The 19,153-nt window shown below is 40.5% G+C and overlaps 1 protein-coding gene across 3 annotated transcripts in view; it reads right to left on the reverse strand.

Annotated features, from left to right (window-relative positions):
- RUNDC3B (RUN domain containing 3B) overlaps window positions 1–19,153 on the reverse strand; it is a 158,000-nt gene that overhangs the window by 97,911 nt on the left and 40,936 nt on the right. For all 3 annotated transcript variants that reach the window (XM_067562260.1, XM_067562259.1, XM_067562261.1), the window contains exons 3-4: window positions 17,887–18,020; window positions 2,243–2,328 (exon numbers count right to left, since the gene is read on the reverse strand). In XM_067562260.1, coding sequence (XP_067418361.1) covers window positions 2,243–2,328; window positions 17,887–18,020 — 220 coding nt within the window. The remainder of the gene's footprint in view (window positions 1–2,242; window positions 2,329–17,886; window positions 18,021–19,153) is intronic.

Below are 19,153 nucleotides of genomic sequence, written 5' to 3' on the forward strand. Positions count from 1 at the left end.
TTCACTTTTGGTAAAGCAAAGGAAGAGATCACTATAAAGCATAAATCCAAGAGAGGGGAAAAAAAATACTCCATAATGATAAAACTATCTTAAAATTAATAAAATCTAGACAGTGGCAAACAAAATAACTAGGCATGTGTTAATTAATGTATTAGGAGTTTATATCATGGCCCTGAGAAACAGTACTAGAAAAGGACAAGCCAAAAAAAAAAAAAAAACCCAAAAAACCAACCAAAACAAAAGAGAGACACAATTGGAGTTTTACTTGTGAATCGGGAATTTGTGTCATGTCCATTGATAGAATCGCAATGATGCCACTGTAGAAAGCCTTTTTCATCTCTATTTCTTAATTGTACTTAAAGTCAGCTTTAAGACCCAATATTCAGATTTAACTTTCAGCAATTGATTATATTAGCAGTCTACAATGCTATTTTAGCTATTATTAACAGTATAGTGTCCCACTGCTGAAGCCTTTCCCTGCCAGAGGAAAAGTCTCTCACACAGTGCAGGAAAGATCTTTGAAAGATTGGGGCCTAAAGAAAGATACCTAAATCCACATTTTAGCACCCAAATAAATGGCCTGATTTTCAAAGAGACTAACCACATGCATTTCCCACTGAAGTAATTATACACAAATATATATATGAAGATTCAGTTAACTCTATAGCGCCACATGGGAAATCCTTAGCTTAGTACTTTGCTGCAAGTGGACCTGGAACACCAAATGTTTTGCTTTAATGCTGAATAACTGGAAATATAAACTTCCAGTGTCAAAAGGTCAATACTACTAAAAGTAATTTCATAAGTTGAATCTATAACAATCATAAATTTAATTTTAAAAGGTCTACTGATACACAGACTTTGTATACATCTTGATTTCAAGGTTATTGGGAACTTCCTCACATCCCAAATGAATAGTGATAAAGATTTGTTTTCTAAAAGCTAAATTAGTGAAACAGCCAGCTAATCAAAATCATTATCTACTAAATAGTAAGTTAAACTACTAAACATGAACAAAAGAATAACAGCTTAAGAGGACTTTTTTTGTAACACAATTATTTTTAGAAGAAAATTTAATGAAATAGGAGTTGGACTTTTTTATTATTATTACATACTTAAGTGCTTTAAGAATTTCTCACATACTTCAAGTATAAGTATACCTGGATAAATGCTTATAATATTAGGTAAAGAGCATGGAACTGGAAGACTCAGTTACTTCATGTATAAAATAGGGATAACATCTGCCTCACACTGGTGCAATTTTAGATTTGTAAAACACTTTGAGATTCATGGACGAAAAGTGCTATAGAAGAACAAAATATGGTAAGTGACATAACTTTCCCTTGTTCAATTTTGTTGCTGTTCTTTGAATATTCTCCAGTCTGTTTAAGTCTCTCTGATATTGTGAGGCCTGATATTCACTTTATTATAGGTGTGGTCTCAGCACTACAGACAGAGACCTATACCTTTCTGCTCTATGACATGAAGCTCCTGCATGAGCAACCCAAAACAGCAGCAACATTTTTTATACCATATCTATCACATATATCTACCACAAGCTCACATCAGATTTCCTATCTACTATTGCCTTCTCTTTTACTAAGTCAATAAAACTATATAGTTGGTATATTATCAAATATAATCAATGTTAATGTTTACAGCAGTACTTCATGTAACCAGCACTGGTTTGCATTAATTCTAACCTTCCCCATGTCCTTTCTAAAGTACTTTACCCGAAACCTCTTCCTTTTCCCCCAAGTCATTCCTAGAAAATTCTCCATAACTGGGACAAATTTAATACATCTTTCACTGAGTTTCTGAAGTCTTTTTAATCGAATGGCACATCCTCAATCTAGAGAGGAAGACCCACAGATCAGTGTTTAATTTTCTACCTTTATGTAGGCAACAAGCATCAACAACTCCTATTCCAAAGTTTAGATCCCTATCTCACTGCTCCTCTCCAAAATCTCCATTTTCAAACAAGAGTCAAACTTCCACATCTTTTATCATCAGAGAGGAATAAAAAAGTTTCCAATTAAGCTAATGCTAACATACAAATATAGGCCTTTAGATCAGCCTGTAAGGGCAGCAATTGAAACCCCTCCCACAGACTAAACACACCATTTCTGTTAGTTACTTCATATACTTGTATAGATCAAGTACAAGTTCACTCCCAAACCCAGGTCTTTTGCCTAACAACATTTTAAAATTTGGCATTAAACAAATAAAAGGACTTTAAAACCTGGTTGTTTTGAAGTCTCTCAAAGCTGCAGAAATATATTCAGACAAATGTTTTTCCATAAGTGCCACTCTGATCCAGGCTCTGCCCTGAAAGGAGGAAGAAACAATATCAAATACTTAAATCACATACAATAAAACACTCTGTTCATATGAACCTCTGGAAAGCAATCAGACCAATACAGCTGAAGGGGAAAAGCCACTACACAATTTGCTACTAAAAATATAAATTTGGTATTTAATATATGACTACAGGAATAAAAAAATAAAACTACAAAACATATTTCTCACATCTTACAGGTATATTCAAATAAGAATTATGAACTCCTTCAAGAATATATGAGTAGCTAACTTTCACTCACCACTGTACAAAACAGTTCTAATTTAATGCAAACAGATTTGTCAGCTTTCCATTCTTATTTCTATAAATAAGTTTTGCAACATATATTTACTTCAGAATCCCTTGTAAACTGCATTCTTATAATCACTGATGTCTGTTTTACATATAATTATAAAATGGGGTCTGTCTACATAATTTTAAATACTAAACTTTATGGTGTTGACAGTTGGCAGTCCTTAAAATTTCCTGATTTCAATGTTTTTTTCTGAATGCACTGGTACCAGCCAAATATACCCAGATCAAATGCAGGTAAACAGGTGGCATGCTCCAACCCAAATATTTGTGAATGAGAGACTAGGCACTTTGATTACATACAAAGATTCTTCATACGGTTAATAGATTCTAAGGCCAGAAGTGACCATTGTGATCATCTAGGCCAATATCTTTTTTTGCTCCCAAAAAGAGACACAATTATAGCAGACACCCACTATCACTGGTTTCACACATCTATATAAAAAGTTTTAAAATTGTATTCAAACAGTAAGGACTTATGTACACACAAGTGCTTGATCGGACTATTGACGGAAACAGTAGTAAAACCTGGGCATGCTTTCTTCAATAAAGCAGAATTTTGTATGTGACACTTGGCCCTAATTTGAAAAATAAAAATTATTTCAAACAATCTGTTTGGGGTAATCATAACTGTTGCCTAATTAAAAAACATTAAATAAAGTTACTTCCAAACCATATCAAATCTACCTGCAATAAATTATGTGGCAAGTCATCTTGTTAGTTAATTTTTAAAATGTATATGAAATTCTTATTTGGTCCATCACACTGCTGAATCATTATAAAGATTTAAGCAAAAATACTAGCTAGACAGCTTTAATCCATGCTTAGTTTAATAAACCTAGATCAATCTGCATCCATTAAGTATAGATAAATAGTACATAATATTCATAGTTCCTTGGAATAACTCATAGTGCCAAATAAAACAAAAACATTTCTTTTATTATAACTTGCTGTAGAGTAAGCATTTTGATAGACTAGAGAACTTTCTCTTTAATATCCAGTCCCACATGGATATTGGCCCCTAGTTCCTAAATGGATGATTGCTCTTTATGCCAGCCCAAAAGGAGCTATGCAAGTCAATAGAACTAAATCTCCCCTATATGTAATACACAAGGGGAAAATGGTTACTAACCTGTTCTGTTGTTTTTCAAGATGTGTTGCATGCGTCCATTCCACTTCAGGTGTGAGCACGCCAAGTACATTGGTGTTGGAGATTTTTCCCTCAGCAGTTCCGATCGGGGCAGTGTATGTGCTCTCTGCTGCTGCATAATGGTATAAAGGGCAGAGCCACCTCTGATCCTCTCAGACAGACTCTGATAAAGAAGAGAAGGAGGGTGGCTCATGGAATTGACATGTGCAACACATCTCATAGAAAAAGAGTTACAGTACAAGTTAGTAACTATTTTTTCTTCTTCAATTGATCACACATGTCCACTCCATTTCAGGTAACTCACAAGCAGTTCAATCTGGAGTTGGGATCAGAGATTACCAAAATAACGATGGAAGGACAATAAGCTCAAATCCAGAATCATCACTAGACTGTTGCAAGATGGCGTAATGAGAGGCAATTGTATGTACTGAAGGCCAAGTTGCAGCTCTGAAAATAAGCAGAATATAGGCATACAGGCTAGAAAGGCTGCAGAGGATGCATGTGATATGCCCTGATGCTTGCTTACAACATAAAAAGATCCTGTGGCAAGCTATTGGGCATGAGGAGGTAGGTCAAGACCTGATGGACATAGACTTTCCAACTTGTTTCATAGAAGGGCTATGTCCGCAAGTAAAAGTTGCTTTGAATACTCTGAATTTAACAGCTATGATGTGGGAGGCACTGTTACAGAGAGTTCAACAAGCTCATTTACTAGCGAGCCAAGCCTTTCCTGATAAGCACAAAGGGAAAGCTGTTGTACAGATGGGAGGAAAAGTGACTGTTCAGATCACCTTTCAGAATGAAGGGAGCAGGGAAGGTGATTTAGTCCCTGAGGGAGTTAACAGAGGGCACGGCTGAGGGTGAGGCCGTGGGAGGCTTGATCCCCTGCGCTGGGTACTGTGGAATCAAGCTCTCCAATATGCCCATAAAGCTCTAATTGATGGAAAATCAAATGATCAGCTGGCTGACCTGATTTGTCAGAAGGAAAGGGAGTCTCACACTCTGGAGAAACGTGCTGATGAGGGTCAAAGGCCGATCCCACCTCCTGAGGGGAAGTCCTCGGAGGCATGGGGGGCCAGGCATCTCCAAGTCTCCTGGTACATGCAGCACCTTTAACATCTGATAAATGGGGACAACCCACTATTTGGGTAGATTTTGAACATGGGTGGTTTGGACATCATATGCTTGTAGATACTGGTGCCACTATTTCATTGATTGATGACCGCTTAGCTCCTGTAATGGTCAAGTTAAAGGGAAATCACCTGCAGAGGTTAGATGGGTTTGAAGGTTCCAGGGTAGATATGCCCTTTTCTCATCCCCTTACTTACACCATTGTAAGGAAAACATGAACAGTGATTTTTAGTTTGGCACATGCTGGAGAAGCAGCTATTTGGGGCATGAATTGTATGCTTAAAATGCAGGCTGTTGTTGATTTAGCTAATTGGGTGATGTGGATTGGACTGGGAATTCCTAGAGTTGTTGCAGCTGTGCACATGGTGGCAGCTCTTAAAGCACTAAAGTCACTCTCAGTTGCATTAGAGCAGTATCCCATAGATGTTTGTCACATAGTATAAGCACACCCACAAGCACGGGCCAAGAATAAATTGGATTGTGGCTGGGTGAATGCCTGGGTTCTTACTGTAGGACCTGATCCACCACCTCAGAAGCAGTCCAAATACCCAAAAGAGGTCAAGGAAGGATTGTTATCCACGATTACTGCTTTCTTGCAGCAAGGAGTGCTAGTGGAAACTAATAGCATAAACAACTCCCCATATGGCCAGTCCATAAAGTAGATAGGAAAACCTGGCAATTTACAGTAGATTACAGGGCTTTGAATACATGTACACCCAAGACAGCCCATCATGGCCAAGTTACCAGAAGTGATGGCTACAATAGGTATGGGAGCTAAATGGTTTTCAGTATTGGATTTATCAAATGCATTCCTTGCTATTCCTCTGCATTCTGATTGTTGGTATAAATCTGATTTTACCTACAGGGACCGTTAACTCTCATTCACCTGTGTTCGAAGGGGCTACACTGCTCCCCCATGATCTAACAAGCCCATGTTATTAAATTATGGACTAGGAGCACAGCACCGATGAATGTTATCTCTTATGTGGATGACGTTCTTATTTGGACTGTAACCCGTGAAGCTCAGCTGCTTTTGCTCAATGAAGTGATCTCCCTGATTGAGCAAGCAGGCTTCCGTGATAATTTGGAAAAAGCCCAGTTGTGTCAGCAAGAGATCTGATAACTGGGTTCAGTGTTAAGACAAGAAGGAATTACCCCTGACCAGCAGAGAGTGGAATTAATTTGTAAACTGCCAGCATCCACCAATGTCTCTGCATTGCGCTCCTTTTTAGGTCTCACAGGATGGCAATGCGTGGAGAATTTTGCCTTAAAGGCACAACCACTGTACCAGCTATTGAGGAAAGGAGTACCCTGGAATTGGGGCCCAGAACAGGATCAGGCCCTATTAGAAATGAAGCAAGTGGTAATCTCAGTCCCTGCACTAGCATACCTGGATAACGCTAAACTATTTGTGTTGCAGTTAGCTCATTCCCCAAAGGGAATAGGAGCTACTTCAAGCCAGGAGGGGCCCTCTGGTCAAAAGCCAGTGGCATTTGCCTCCTGAGTACTGGAAGGGCCAGAGACTACCTTTGCCCCTTGTGAAAAGAAATGTTGGCATTGGTATGGGCCTTGGGGCACTGGCAATACCTTACTGGTTCTGCCCCGATTATTTTGTGAACGGCCCACACCCCTCTTAAATACATACTGCCCAAGAAAATTAAAGAAGGGCATGTATCCAGCCCTAGATTGGCTAAATGGATCATAGCTTTAATTAATAGAAATGGGGAAGTCCAACCACCTACGGCTTCCAACCAGGCCCCATATGCCCTGATAATTGAGGGTTCTGAGCGTAATTGCCCTCTCTCTCTGATAGAGCCAGCCCTTCCTAATGCAGGACCAATAGCGTTTACAGTCAAATGGAATTATAGAATATCACTATACAATTCCTTTATTATGCCATATGATTTTGCAGGCCGCTGGATAACAGCAGATATGGAAATTAAATATATACTATAAATAATTGATATTAATGGGGTCTATAGATCCCGCTTTAGTTGTGTGTTTTGTTTGTAGATAGTTATCACACAAATCCACGCTGACACACGGAAGCACAAGATCAAGACATGCAACATGAAGGAGAGTTGTATGGTGTTCTTCCTATTGTTTTACTGTGCGTGTTTGCTGTGCTATGCTGCTGTGAATGGGAAAGATGGTGCAATCTCAGACAGATGTTGTAGGATGGTACCCCTGCCCACTACTGTGTGGCTGGGGGAAGATGCTTTGGAGCTTAAGATAATGACTTTCTGTAATTTTGAGGGGTAACTCGCCATTAATGTCACCAAAATGAGTATCCCCCAAGAAGCTGGCCCAGACGATTTGATTTATTTACACAGAGTGAATTGGACCAGAGAGGAACAGAGCAACATACTGTTATGGTGTCAAAATCGGTCTGAAGTAATTTACAACAAAGCCAATTTTAATTATTACTACATAGGGATATTCCATCTAATAAAGGGAAAGACACCTGTTACTGAACTGAAGGTATACTATCCACAATGGGTTTTAGTGAATCCCTCTACAAGTGTAGTGATATACATAAACCCCTCTATGAGTGTAGTTGTACATTGTGCTCCCAAGTCCAGAGAATACAATGTTGGGGATTTAGTGTTAAAAGAAAATTATAAGAACCAAGTACTGGAGACCCCAAAGGTACACCTTGGGAAAGTATATGTAGGCATACAAAATATTAACACATCCCGCCTAAATCCCCATTGTGCACCGTTTGTAACACCCCTAGTACGAGAATGTCTGCACTGGATGGACACCTGGGTAATACACGATGCTAACCCACATGAACGTCCCAAGCGAGACATTGGAGGAGATATTTTGGGAGACACAGGAGCATCAGCAGGAGTGCTGAATGCAATTAAGGAAGAAGTTTTGACAAACCAGTTAAGTATCCTAGGCAAAAGCCTTGGAGCTCTATCAGATCCCATACATTTTATTAGAGGTAATGTTTAAAAGTATAAACAATTCACAGAGTTTACACAAAGAGTTGCCAGACATCCAGATATAGTGTACAGATTATTGACAAGAGCAGAGTTTGGTTAGAAGTTTTAACAAGTGCAAGGAATACATAATCTGCAGTAATCTGGATACAGGGGTCGAGGGTTTTGATTTGAAAAAATAAAAAGCAATTGGTAATTTAGGAACATCACTTATTGCAGGGGTTAATAGCATGCGGTTAATGGTGAGTAGATATGTCTCTAGTAGTGGTTTGTCCCTCATTGAGTCAGTGGAGCTCTAATCAGATCCCATAGTACACACACATTTAACCTTGGGATATGGAGAAAAGTTACCTAGAGATATATTGGTATCCTGAGAAATGAATAATGAAAAAGCAAACCTGAGCCTAATTAAACCTCACAAAAATTATGATAAATGCTACCTCCAAAGCTTTAGGTTATATACAAGCACAGCTTTGGGCTCAAGAAATAGGCCAACATATCATTCGACAAGGACTTAGTGGAGTTCTACCTGATGAAATGAAGAAATGTATTTGGGATGATGCCACCACCCAAGAAAGGGCCTTAAGTCATTGGTGGAAGATGTTAAATTTCATAGTAGATGCCCAGGCTCAAGTGATTACAGCGTATGTAATGACAATATCTGATATTCGCATTAAAGATATACACAGAGTAGTCCCCCTAGCCCTCAAATGTAAAAATTGGTGTGCTGTGGCCTAGTGAACACCTGACATGGGGATTGATAGAAGGAAATGAAACTCAATTGGTTAGTTTACAAAGCTGCACACTTGAAGCCATGTTGGGATCAGAATTGGGATATATTTGTGAAGAACCACTGACACAATTTACATATCCTTGTAAGAAAGATTAATTGGATGTATGGAATGGTCTATATGCTTTGTTACCCAATAGCAGCATTAATTCTACCATTGTGTACATTGGACAAAGTTGTGTTTGTGTATGCAAGCAATGTACACAAGTTGTGATTAATGGAATTTATAAAAATGATGTTAATCCTGCCCAAAACAAATGTTATTGCAATGTTGCTGTATTGGAATTGTGTGATGTAATTTATGAAGTATTAAAGAATATATTTTAGTTATTAGTAGTAGATATTAATGTTGTAGAGTATGTTCAACCTGTGATATTGGGAGTCAATACTGATTTGGTACAACGCACACTAACACATTCAAACATGACAACCCTGCTTACACACATTTAGGAACAATTGAAGACCATAAATTTGATAGTCAAACATGATGGGATTAAAGTAATCAAAGTCCTAGATGTTGCAAAAGCTGCCACAAAGCACAGTTGGTGGGAAACCCTACTAGGATGGTCCCCCAGTGCCACTGGGATTTTAAATCTAGCATTGGATCCCACTGTGCTTGTGTGTGTGTTGTAGACAGTTTCTATAATGGCTGCAGTGGGACTCTTTTGGTGGACTAGAAGATCCCTAAAGCAACTCAAGGGACTAAAAGACCCCCCATACATGAGTGAGGCAGCGCTATGTGATACCCCGCTGACAAGACGACGCTAATCGTTCGGACCCCAGCTGGGGCACCTTGAGCCATAGTCAGAGGTGTGTATCAAGGAGCTGTCATGGTGGCCTATTAAGCTATGGCGGCCCCCAACAAGGAGAACGTTGGAGGCCCAGTACAATTTGAGTTACTTGACCACTGTCCTACAGACCTAGCATAGCTTCAGTTGCTTGCTTGGCTATTCTGACCCTTGTAGCATGACATCTTCCAGTTGGCAGAGATGAATAGGACTATTGAGTAACTTTATAGATGTCTCAGTTTCTGCATACCACGGCACATAAGACTAAATATACAACATGTATGCTTGCAGCTGCACATAGATAACAGTGATGGGAACAACAAGTCATCCTTGAATGTCTGGGAGTACGCTTTTTTTTATTGCCAAGGGGCAAACTTTTACATCACCCCTCCTACCACCAGATGTTGTTCTGACAACCCCAAGTATGGTGAGAATGGAATGTAGCTAAGGCTGAAAACCCAATGTAGGTAATTATCATATATGATGAGTAGAAATATAATTAGGTGAAGGCTGTTTATGGAAGGGCGCTTAGACAAAGGGGCACACTCAATCAACACCTGACTCCACAAGAGGTGCTGCCAGCCGGACCAGAGGCCACTGACTCCCTGGCGGGGCCCCTGAAGAAAGCCGTTCCTGTATACAGCCTTCTGAGTAAATGCTTAGCTCTCCAGGCTTAGTGAGAATGATACATTGTAGTTAATTTTAGGTTTTGTATTCAACTAGTATATCTATAGAAAATCTTGCACATTAAACCTTATTGATCTGCAAATCGGGCGTACCACGTCTCACTGGTATTCACACTGATCACTAAGTGTCCAGTATCAACAGGGGGAACCAGAAAAGTAGGAAGCAGTCCAGGGAAGGAGCAGTGAGGACAGAGAGTAAAGTCCAGAACTGCTGGGTTGAGGATCCCTGGACTGGAACCTAGAGTGGAAGGCAGGCCTGGGTTCCTCTACCCACCACTGGGGAAGTGGCACTGGCAGGGCAGTGAACTGGAAGACTGCCTGGGTTACTGTGGGAGTGACAGAGACTTTGAAGGACTCAGAAGGCTGAGTCATGAAGAGAATGTTGCAGTTCCTTGAATGAGAGAGGGGCTGCTGACCAGAGAGAGCAATGGAGTGATAGCATGGAACTATAGGAAGAAGCATCATCCCGATGAGCTAATCCCCAGAGTGGCCAGGAGGAGGCACCTGACCAGCGGTGAGTGGAGCACCCAGGAACAGTCCCGAATGTATTTAATGGAGCCCAGACAGGGGAAATCCCTTTTTGATAGGACCAGATGGAGAATCTCTTCCATTTAGCCAGGAAAGTATACCGAGTAGAAGGTTTACTAATTCAAGAGGACATCTTGTACCTCCTTTGAACAGATCTCCTCCTGAGGAGTTAACCATGGAACATCCAGGCTATCAACTGAAAAGCATCCTGTTTGGGCTGGAGGAGATGACATTGGTCCTGAGATATCAAGTCTGGGTCCGATGGAAGTGTCAAAGGAACCCTGGCCGAGACACTTAGCAACTCTGGCGAGGCCACACCGGCACTATCAGTATCAATCAAGCATGGTCCTACTTGATTTAACACTCTGGATAGGAGTGTAACTGGAGAGAACAAGTACAAGAGCTTGTCTGTCTAGGGCAACAAGAAAACATCCGTCAGAGTCCTTGGACTGACCTGCTTATGAACAAACTGATGACACTTCCTGTTGATTCTGGTTGCAAACAGATCTATGTGGGGGAACCTACATCTGGGTAGAAAGACCACTTGCAGTGGCTAGTGAAAGACCTGCTCAACCAGTCTGCCAGACTGTTGTGGACACCCAGAAGGTGGGAGGTTTTGAGATGGATTGAGTTGATACAAAAGTCCCACAGCAGCACTGCTTCTTGGCATAGCTGTGTTGATCCGGCCTCTCCTTGTTGTTCACACAATATAGCTGCTTTATTGTCTGTAAGTACTAATAAATTCCTTCCCTTGATATGGAGAAAGAATGTGTGACAAGCTAGCCAAATGACTCTCAATTCCTTTACATTCATAGACAGAGCTCAATCCTAGCCAGACCATAGCCCCTGCACCTGCAGGGACCCCAGGTGAGCTGCTCAACATAGGGCGGAAGTGTCCATAACCTACGTCAAAGCAGGTTGGGTGGGAGCAAATAGCACTCACACACATATTGGGTAGACTCTCTGGACTGATGAACAAACCTAAGACTCATGTGGGCATCTGATTTTTCTTCACTGGCAGCAAACCTAGCATGCTGAAAGTGGATTGAATCATGGCTATCCTGGACACCACTTGGCTCTTGGATCAGCCTCTCACCAACCTGTCATTCAGGTAAGGAAACACTTGTTCAGGTACAGAAACTCCTGGTTTCCTCAGGAACACCGCCACCATTGCCATGCACATTGTGAACACACATGGGGCTGCAGACAGGCCAAACAGTAGGACCACGAACTGACAGTGAGACTAGTTGATCAGAAAGCTGAGAAATTTCCTGTGGCTTTGAAATATTACCATGTGGAAATAAGCATTCTTTAAGTCAGGGGCAGATTACCAATGATGAGGATCCAGGAAAGGGATAATGGAAGCCAGAGTGACCATGCAAAAACTTAATTTCTTTAGGTATTTGATGAGCTCTTGCAGGTTTAGTATGGGTCTGAGACCTCCTTTTGCTCTTGGGATTAGGAAGAAGCGAGAATAAAAACAGAGCAACTTCCACTAAGGCTCCAAACCAGAGGAGTGATGGTACCTCCTGAAGAACCTCTTCCCCATGACAGCAGACCCTGAAAAAGGACAGGAAAGGATTAGAAATAAATTGAAGGGTGTATTCTAATTCCATCATGCTTCAGGCCCACCAGGTCTAAAGTGATTTGGGTTGAAGCACATAAGTAGTAGATAGCTGGTTGGAAAGCACACGGGCAGCAGAAGCTGGCAAACTTGAAACTGGTAAGCTGTCCTCGACAAGCACTTAGAATTGACTGCTTGGGATTCCCAGGCTTCTTGAAGAAGCTAGGAACAGATGGAAAAAAAAAATCGGTAGAGGTGGTCTCCTCTCATAATTGTTGCCTTTCTTCCCAGGCAGATCTTGGTGGTGAGTCATAAAAGCAGCATACCAATGAGGATTGAACTGCATTTTCAAGGGGTTGCGGGGAAGGGGAGAGAGGAGTGTAAATGCCCAAAGACTTGAGCGCAGCCCTAGAGTCTTTAAGGCTATATAGCTTTTCATCTGTCTGCTGCGAAAAAAGTGTCAGTCCCTCAAATAGAAGGTTCTGGGTGGTTTATTGGACCTCCTGATGGAGACCTGGTGACTGGAGCCATGAATATCTAATGCACTGTAATGGCCAATGCCATGTCTCTGGCAGCAGAATCCACAGCATCTGATGCAGCCTGAAGCGAGTTCCTAGTCACCATCTTTCTCTCATTCACCATAGTAAGAAACTCATGCCTCCCTTCCTCTGGAAACTCATCCATAAAATTTTAAAACACTGTCCTAGAAAGAGAAGTCAAAGACCCAGCAAAGCTTTCTGATTAACAATGTGGAGTTGTAGTCCAGCTGTTGAGTAAAGTTCTCTCCCTAAAAGATCAAGCTTTGCATCTTTTGATTTTGGGATACATGCTTGCTGACCCTGGCACTTTCTCTCCTTGACAGTTGAGACCACCAAAGACCTCAGGAGGCAGGGGTATAAAAATGTTCAAACCCCTATGAGGGAACATAATATCTCTGCTCAGATCTTTTATCTGTAGACAGTAGAGAAGGAATTTGTCAGAGCACTTCAGTGGTATCCAGAATTGCCTCATTTCTTGGCAGTGCCACTCAAAGTCCTACAGATCCCCAGATATCAACCAATCTGGATGACCTCTCCTGAACCACTTCCACCTGAGTATTTAAGGCAGAAGACACCTTCTTTAGAAGGTCCTTGTGGGCTCTGTAATCATCCAGGGAACGTGAGGAACCCCACAACACAACTGCTTCATCCAGCAATCAGGAGAAGGAAGACAACGCTGGCTGAAGTGGAGCATCCTCCAGTTCTTCCAATGAGGGATTCACTGAGCCCAGTAACAGTACCAGAAGTGGCTTCTTACAGCTGTTGATGGGAGAGGATCAAGATGATGCCTTCTAGGAGGATGTAGAGTGGGGAGGGTGCAAAGACTATCTGGAAGCAGGTGGAAACCCCCAAGGGTTCTGAATATGGCCATTGATATGCTCCTAGAGCCAACTTCCTTACCAACTAATGGTCTGTACTGGTCAGAGAGATTTTGCTGGATACCAGGGTGGAAACTCTTCAGAGGAAAGTGGCAGCTAACATGATGCAACCACAATATGGAGTCCACTTCTGACTCTGATAAAGATCTGGATTCCTCCGACCAGGGAGGTGTGGCTCCTATTGGTGCCAGGAGTGTGAAAAGGACAGCATCAGTGATTCATTGCCAGTTTGTCTTTCAATAGCTCTATATGAGGAAGTACTAGCGGGTCCAGGGAGTCCTTGATACCAGGTGCTCAACTTCAGTGGTCAACAAATCCTTACTAGTAACTGTCGGTACTGAGCAAGATGATTCTTGAATTGCCGGCGAAGCGGTACCGAGAGGCTGAGTAGATCACATGCCGTGGCACATGCCTCAGTTGTTGATGGCATTAGGAGAGTCTCTTGCGTCTGCTGAACCAACAAAGACAGCATCGCTGAGCCATATGGTGCTGCCTTAGAGGTCAGTCTCAACAGGGCCAGTACTGGCGCTGGAGTCAACAACCTTGTCTGAGGGACTATTTGCACCAGGGAGTACCTTGGCATCAAGTGTATTCTATCCAACTTCCCCACACTGGACCTCAGTGCCAGGGACCTCAATCTCCTGTACACTAAGGCCTTCGATGTTATCTTCTGATGCCTCCTCTTCAGTACCAGAAAAGGGGATAGGTGTTGAGACTCTGCCAATACAAGAGGAGCACTCCTAAACAAAGCAAACATGTTTGGTGAACTCAGAGTGGGGAGGCTCTGAGGGTGGGCACAGGGCTACCTCCATCAGAAGGTGCTTTAGTCTGACCTCCCTGACCTTTTTAATTCTGTGCTTAAAATCTCTGCAAATTTAACACCTGTCTCTAATGTGGATTTCTCCTAGGCACTGCAGGTAGCTGGAGGGCAGGTCACTAATCAATATCTGCTTCTTGCATGCATCACAAGGCTTGAGACTGGGGACCAAAGCATGCCCTAGCACAGGGCCCCAGCACCCAAACAGCAGGAACCAAAGAGTATGAAAATTATCATAACAAAAACCAACTATATACAACACTAAGAACAAGGGAAAACTTGCAGCAGCAAGGAAGAACACTCCAGCAACTGTAATGAATGGTAAGAAGGAACTGTGGGAGGTTGAGGGAAGGTTCTTCCCTTTATACCATTCTGCAGCAGCACAGGCAGCAGAGGGTGCGCATGCACCGCCCCAATAGGTAAGAGAAGAGACTGTTGAGGGGGAAAAATGTCTCCGACACCAGACACACATACCTGACATGGAATGGACATGTGCATCACTGGAAGAATTAGCACATGTGTCTTTGGAGGGGCGGGGGGCAGTAAACATTGGCTATAGAGCCCTTTACACAAAGAATAATGATCATTCTAACAGGAATACAGAGAATAATGTTAATATTTATATGGAATCAGAAAAGACTGAGTGTCAATGCAGACATTTTGTACAGACTCATAAAACAGGATGAGCTACCTGTTCCAAGTATTATAAACAAGCCAGAGCAAAACAATAATGGACTGGAGGGGAGGGGGGTGCTCTAGTTCAGCCAATCACTGGGTCTTTACTGAACAAGAATATTGGGGCATGTGTTTGGTTACCATAGATGATAAAAAACAAAAACAAACAAACCACCCTCCAGAAATGTATATGCATCCTTTAAAAAGGCTACTCTCTATGGTTTTGAGATAGAACTAGAAATAAGATACAATATTTTCCCTTGCGAATTACACCCATTGCAAATAATCCAGATTTTAAGCAAAATCATGAACCAGAAAGTTTTGTAGATTGGGAGAGCCATGGAATACATATGGTTCACCAGCTGTTCACCAAAGAAACTTTTATAACATTTTTAGAAATCAAAACTTTAACTGGCTGTGACAAGGTCATCAGTGGTTCATTACTCTGTGTCAGCAACTCATCAGGTCTGACACACTCACCACATTGTTGTCATGACATATACCCAAAGTGGCATAATATCTCATTGGAAAATGAATAATTCATTGATATTCTTGCATGATGTATGTACAGGTGTGTACAAAGTTATAAATATGTGCTAGAATTATGTTTTTAATATGTGTTTGGCAAGCAATACATGAATCCAACCTACCCCACACAAAATAATGTGTATTTGCTTGTCTGACCAGCCTGGTCACCAGGTAGAGACAATGAAGGTCTATTTACATAAAAGGCAAACAAAGCCATCAACCTACAGAGTGGGAAAGAGTCTTAATCTCTACCTGGGATGAAGAAAGCTTTCCTGCATCTTGAAGGAGGGTCAGTGAACTTTAGAAAGACAGGTTGGTGCCTACACCCCAGCAGGAGAGAGAAGCTTTGTCTAGGGCTTACTTTTTACAGAATACATTTCAAAGGTTTATTGGACTATAAAAAGAAAGGAAAGAACCCCAAGGTTATCCATCACTTGGAAAGTTCAAGGGGACAGAGATCTTGAAATCACAGAATGCTGGGTCCTTCAACTAAGTCTCTGGGAACCAATATAGGTAAGAAACCTGCTTAGGCAAAGATTGTAACTCACTGAAATTAAGTTTCAGTCTTAGAAACATATTTTCACTTTTGTTTGCTTGTAACCCTTTCTATATTTACTCCTTATACTTGGTATCACTTAACCTATATCCTTTTGTTAATCAACTTGTTCTATTTTTCCTACAAACCAACTCAGTGCTGTGCTTGAAGGGAAGGGTGTATCTATTCCAATTAAGTTACTAAGCTGTAATACACTAACTCTTTAAAAGAGCAGTGAACTTAATATCTTCAGTGAATGCAAAGTGATGGGGTCTGTACATTGTAGAGACATCTCTGAAGTGCATGGTGGCTGGAGTTCACAGTTATCTGCTAGGCAAAGTTAAAGTCTCAAGTAGAGTTTCAAGGAGTTTCCTGGTTCAGAAGACACACTGATGTGGCAGGGAGCTGACACACAGGCTAATCTCCAGCAAAGCTCACTCTTGCTGTGGCAGAAAGAGAACACAGTGGTTCAAAGGTATTCCCACCAGTGTCTCACACTGTCCCACTCTTCCATGGCACTTTCAAGTTAGGTATTATTTTCTCCACTTTCTAGAAAGTGGATTTTATACAGAAACTTAAATAGAAGTGATGGATTCTGGTCAATTAAGGGGGAAAACTTTATGAAACTTTGCAGACAACTTTCCTAACAAAGAATATCCCCTACGACACAGAGGAAAGAAGGAGTTGTACAGACAAATTAACCAGAAGAATGTGTTTTGATTTGCGAAACAGAACTTGCAATATCAGTGTATAGCATGATAAAAGAAAATTCTTTAAGATGCTATTTCAATAGTACCTTATACCAGTCAGGTTAAACATTTTTTATATATATAAATTGAATGAAGATAAATGTTAGAGAAATTGTGGTGAAAGAGGAGATTTTATACACAAATAGTGGACAAGTCCAGAGAGAATTGGGATGCAATTCATAACCAAATATCAATTATTATATATTTTTATTACCCTTGGTAAGCCTCCTGGGGCTTTCTAGAGGAAATGGTTACAAAGAAATGAAAAATTAATCTCTCATCTGCTAGTAGCCACTAGACAACTGATAGCCTTTCAATGGAAAAAGAAAAATAGTCCAAAACTAGAGGAATAGTTCTAAAAGAAATGGGAGGATGTTATGGAAAAATTAATGCATCAGAATATTAGAGAGTAAAGATACTTTGCTATTTGGTTACCATTTATTCAAGACTCAAAGCACATTCATCTGCAAAAAAAACCCACAAAAAGCAACCAAACAAAAAAGCACACCTGTCTTTTTTTTTTTTTTTTTTTAAATGTTAATGTTTGATAGACATGCCTGATTTGACAAATATGAGTAGAGTCAGTAGTTTCACTCAATTTAATAAAAATCACCAGAAACAACATATCTTGGATGGTGTGAAAAGGTTCATCCTCTTATAGGATAACACTGTTAAACAGAAAGATTTGATGAGATTTATATTCTGGCATTTTTTTCTAAACAAATGAAAAAAAAGCTCACTGTTGTAATGATTATCATTTTGTTTCTGCTATTTACATGGCAAGGATTTGTAAAACTTCCCAAATAGTTATTTTTAAAAAAATAAGGATTTTACAGGATAAACTTTACCTGTTGGGAGTAAAAATAAAGACTAAATTGTACATACAATAAATGGTGGAATTTGCAGCCACTTTGATGTTTTTCTTCCTACCTTTGCTCTAGAAGAATTGACATTCTCCATGTTCTCAATGCTGCAGATGCAATTGTGTGAAACCTTACGGCAAGCCACTCTGATATAGTCCCAAAAGCTACGAGGGCTTTCATAGCCAAACCAGGTGATCTGACCTTAATCAAAAGACACAAAAATGTAGATAAGAGAATATGGATTGTTAGAAACAATGAGGACATGTAATCAAACCAGTGTGTAGATAAAGATTTAGTTTTATTTTTGTCTTTTTTTTTTTAAATGATTATATTGCAATAGCACCCAGAGCTCTATACTATAATCAGGGTCCCACAGCATACTTCACAAACTCAAAGACATGGTCCAGAAAGAGCTTAAAATTCAAGTGCAGATAGTGACAATGATTTTTCACTAGGTAGGGCCATATCCTTCACAAATTAAAAGAATAAAAGAGAGCGAGAACCTGTACAGTAAAGTGATGCTTTACAGAATTTCAAATTTATTCCCCTTTGTTCTAACAGCATTTCTCCTATGTCAGCAATTCCCAAACTGTGGGTAGCGACCCCATCAGCAATCCCCACTGTGCAGAGGACACCATTTTGATATCCACAGCATTACCGCTTCACATACAGTGTGTGCGAGGTCACACTGTGCAGATGATGCCGTTTTGCTCTTCAAAATGGCATTCTATATGCTGTCTGGTGTCCTGGCAGAAAAGACTTCATTAAAATGGGGTTATGCTGGCAAAAGTTTGAGAACCCCAGTCATATGCCAAGCAGTAGCAGATTTTGGGACCATGACAGTTGGTTTCCCTTTGGAGGAGCAATCACTGATGTAAAGTAAGTATTTTCTTATTGCAACTTGTTTTACTTGTAGTATATAAAACACACCAGTTCTTGAATACAGGTGGTAAAACAGCATGCAGAAAATTCCCTCTTTCAGGAATCATCGCCAAAATACATCCTTGCCTGGTTCGCATCATTTATTAGAGTGATTAAGGTAAAAGGCAAACTCTCCTGCTGCTTGCAATAGCTCCCCAAAACAAACATCACAAAACTAACAATATTGCATTTCTTCCAAGACTGAATAGTGCTCGCATGCAAAGAAAAACAAAATGTTAAAACTATTTATAATGTGCCATCTGATGACGAATCATAACGATAGTTGTGCAAAACTCATATCTAGATAAGTTTCTCCATACAAAGCTCACATCTATATAAAAAGGAAACAAAAAAAAACCCTGGAAAATAAAACTTAATAAAAGATCTTTGCTTTTTTCCTCCCCTTTAAAATA

This window comes from Emydura macquarii, unplaced genomic scaffold, assembly GCF_026122565.2.
Source record: "Emydura macquarii macquarii isolate MOO-44397 ecotype Brisbane River unplaced genomic scaffold, CSIRO-AGI_Emac_v2 contig_2422, whole genome shotgun sequence".
NCBI lineage: Eukaryota > Metazoa > Chordata > Testudines > Chelidae > Emydura > Emydura macquarii.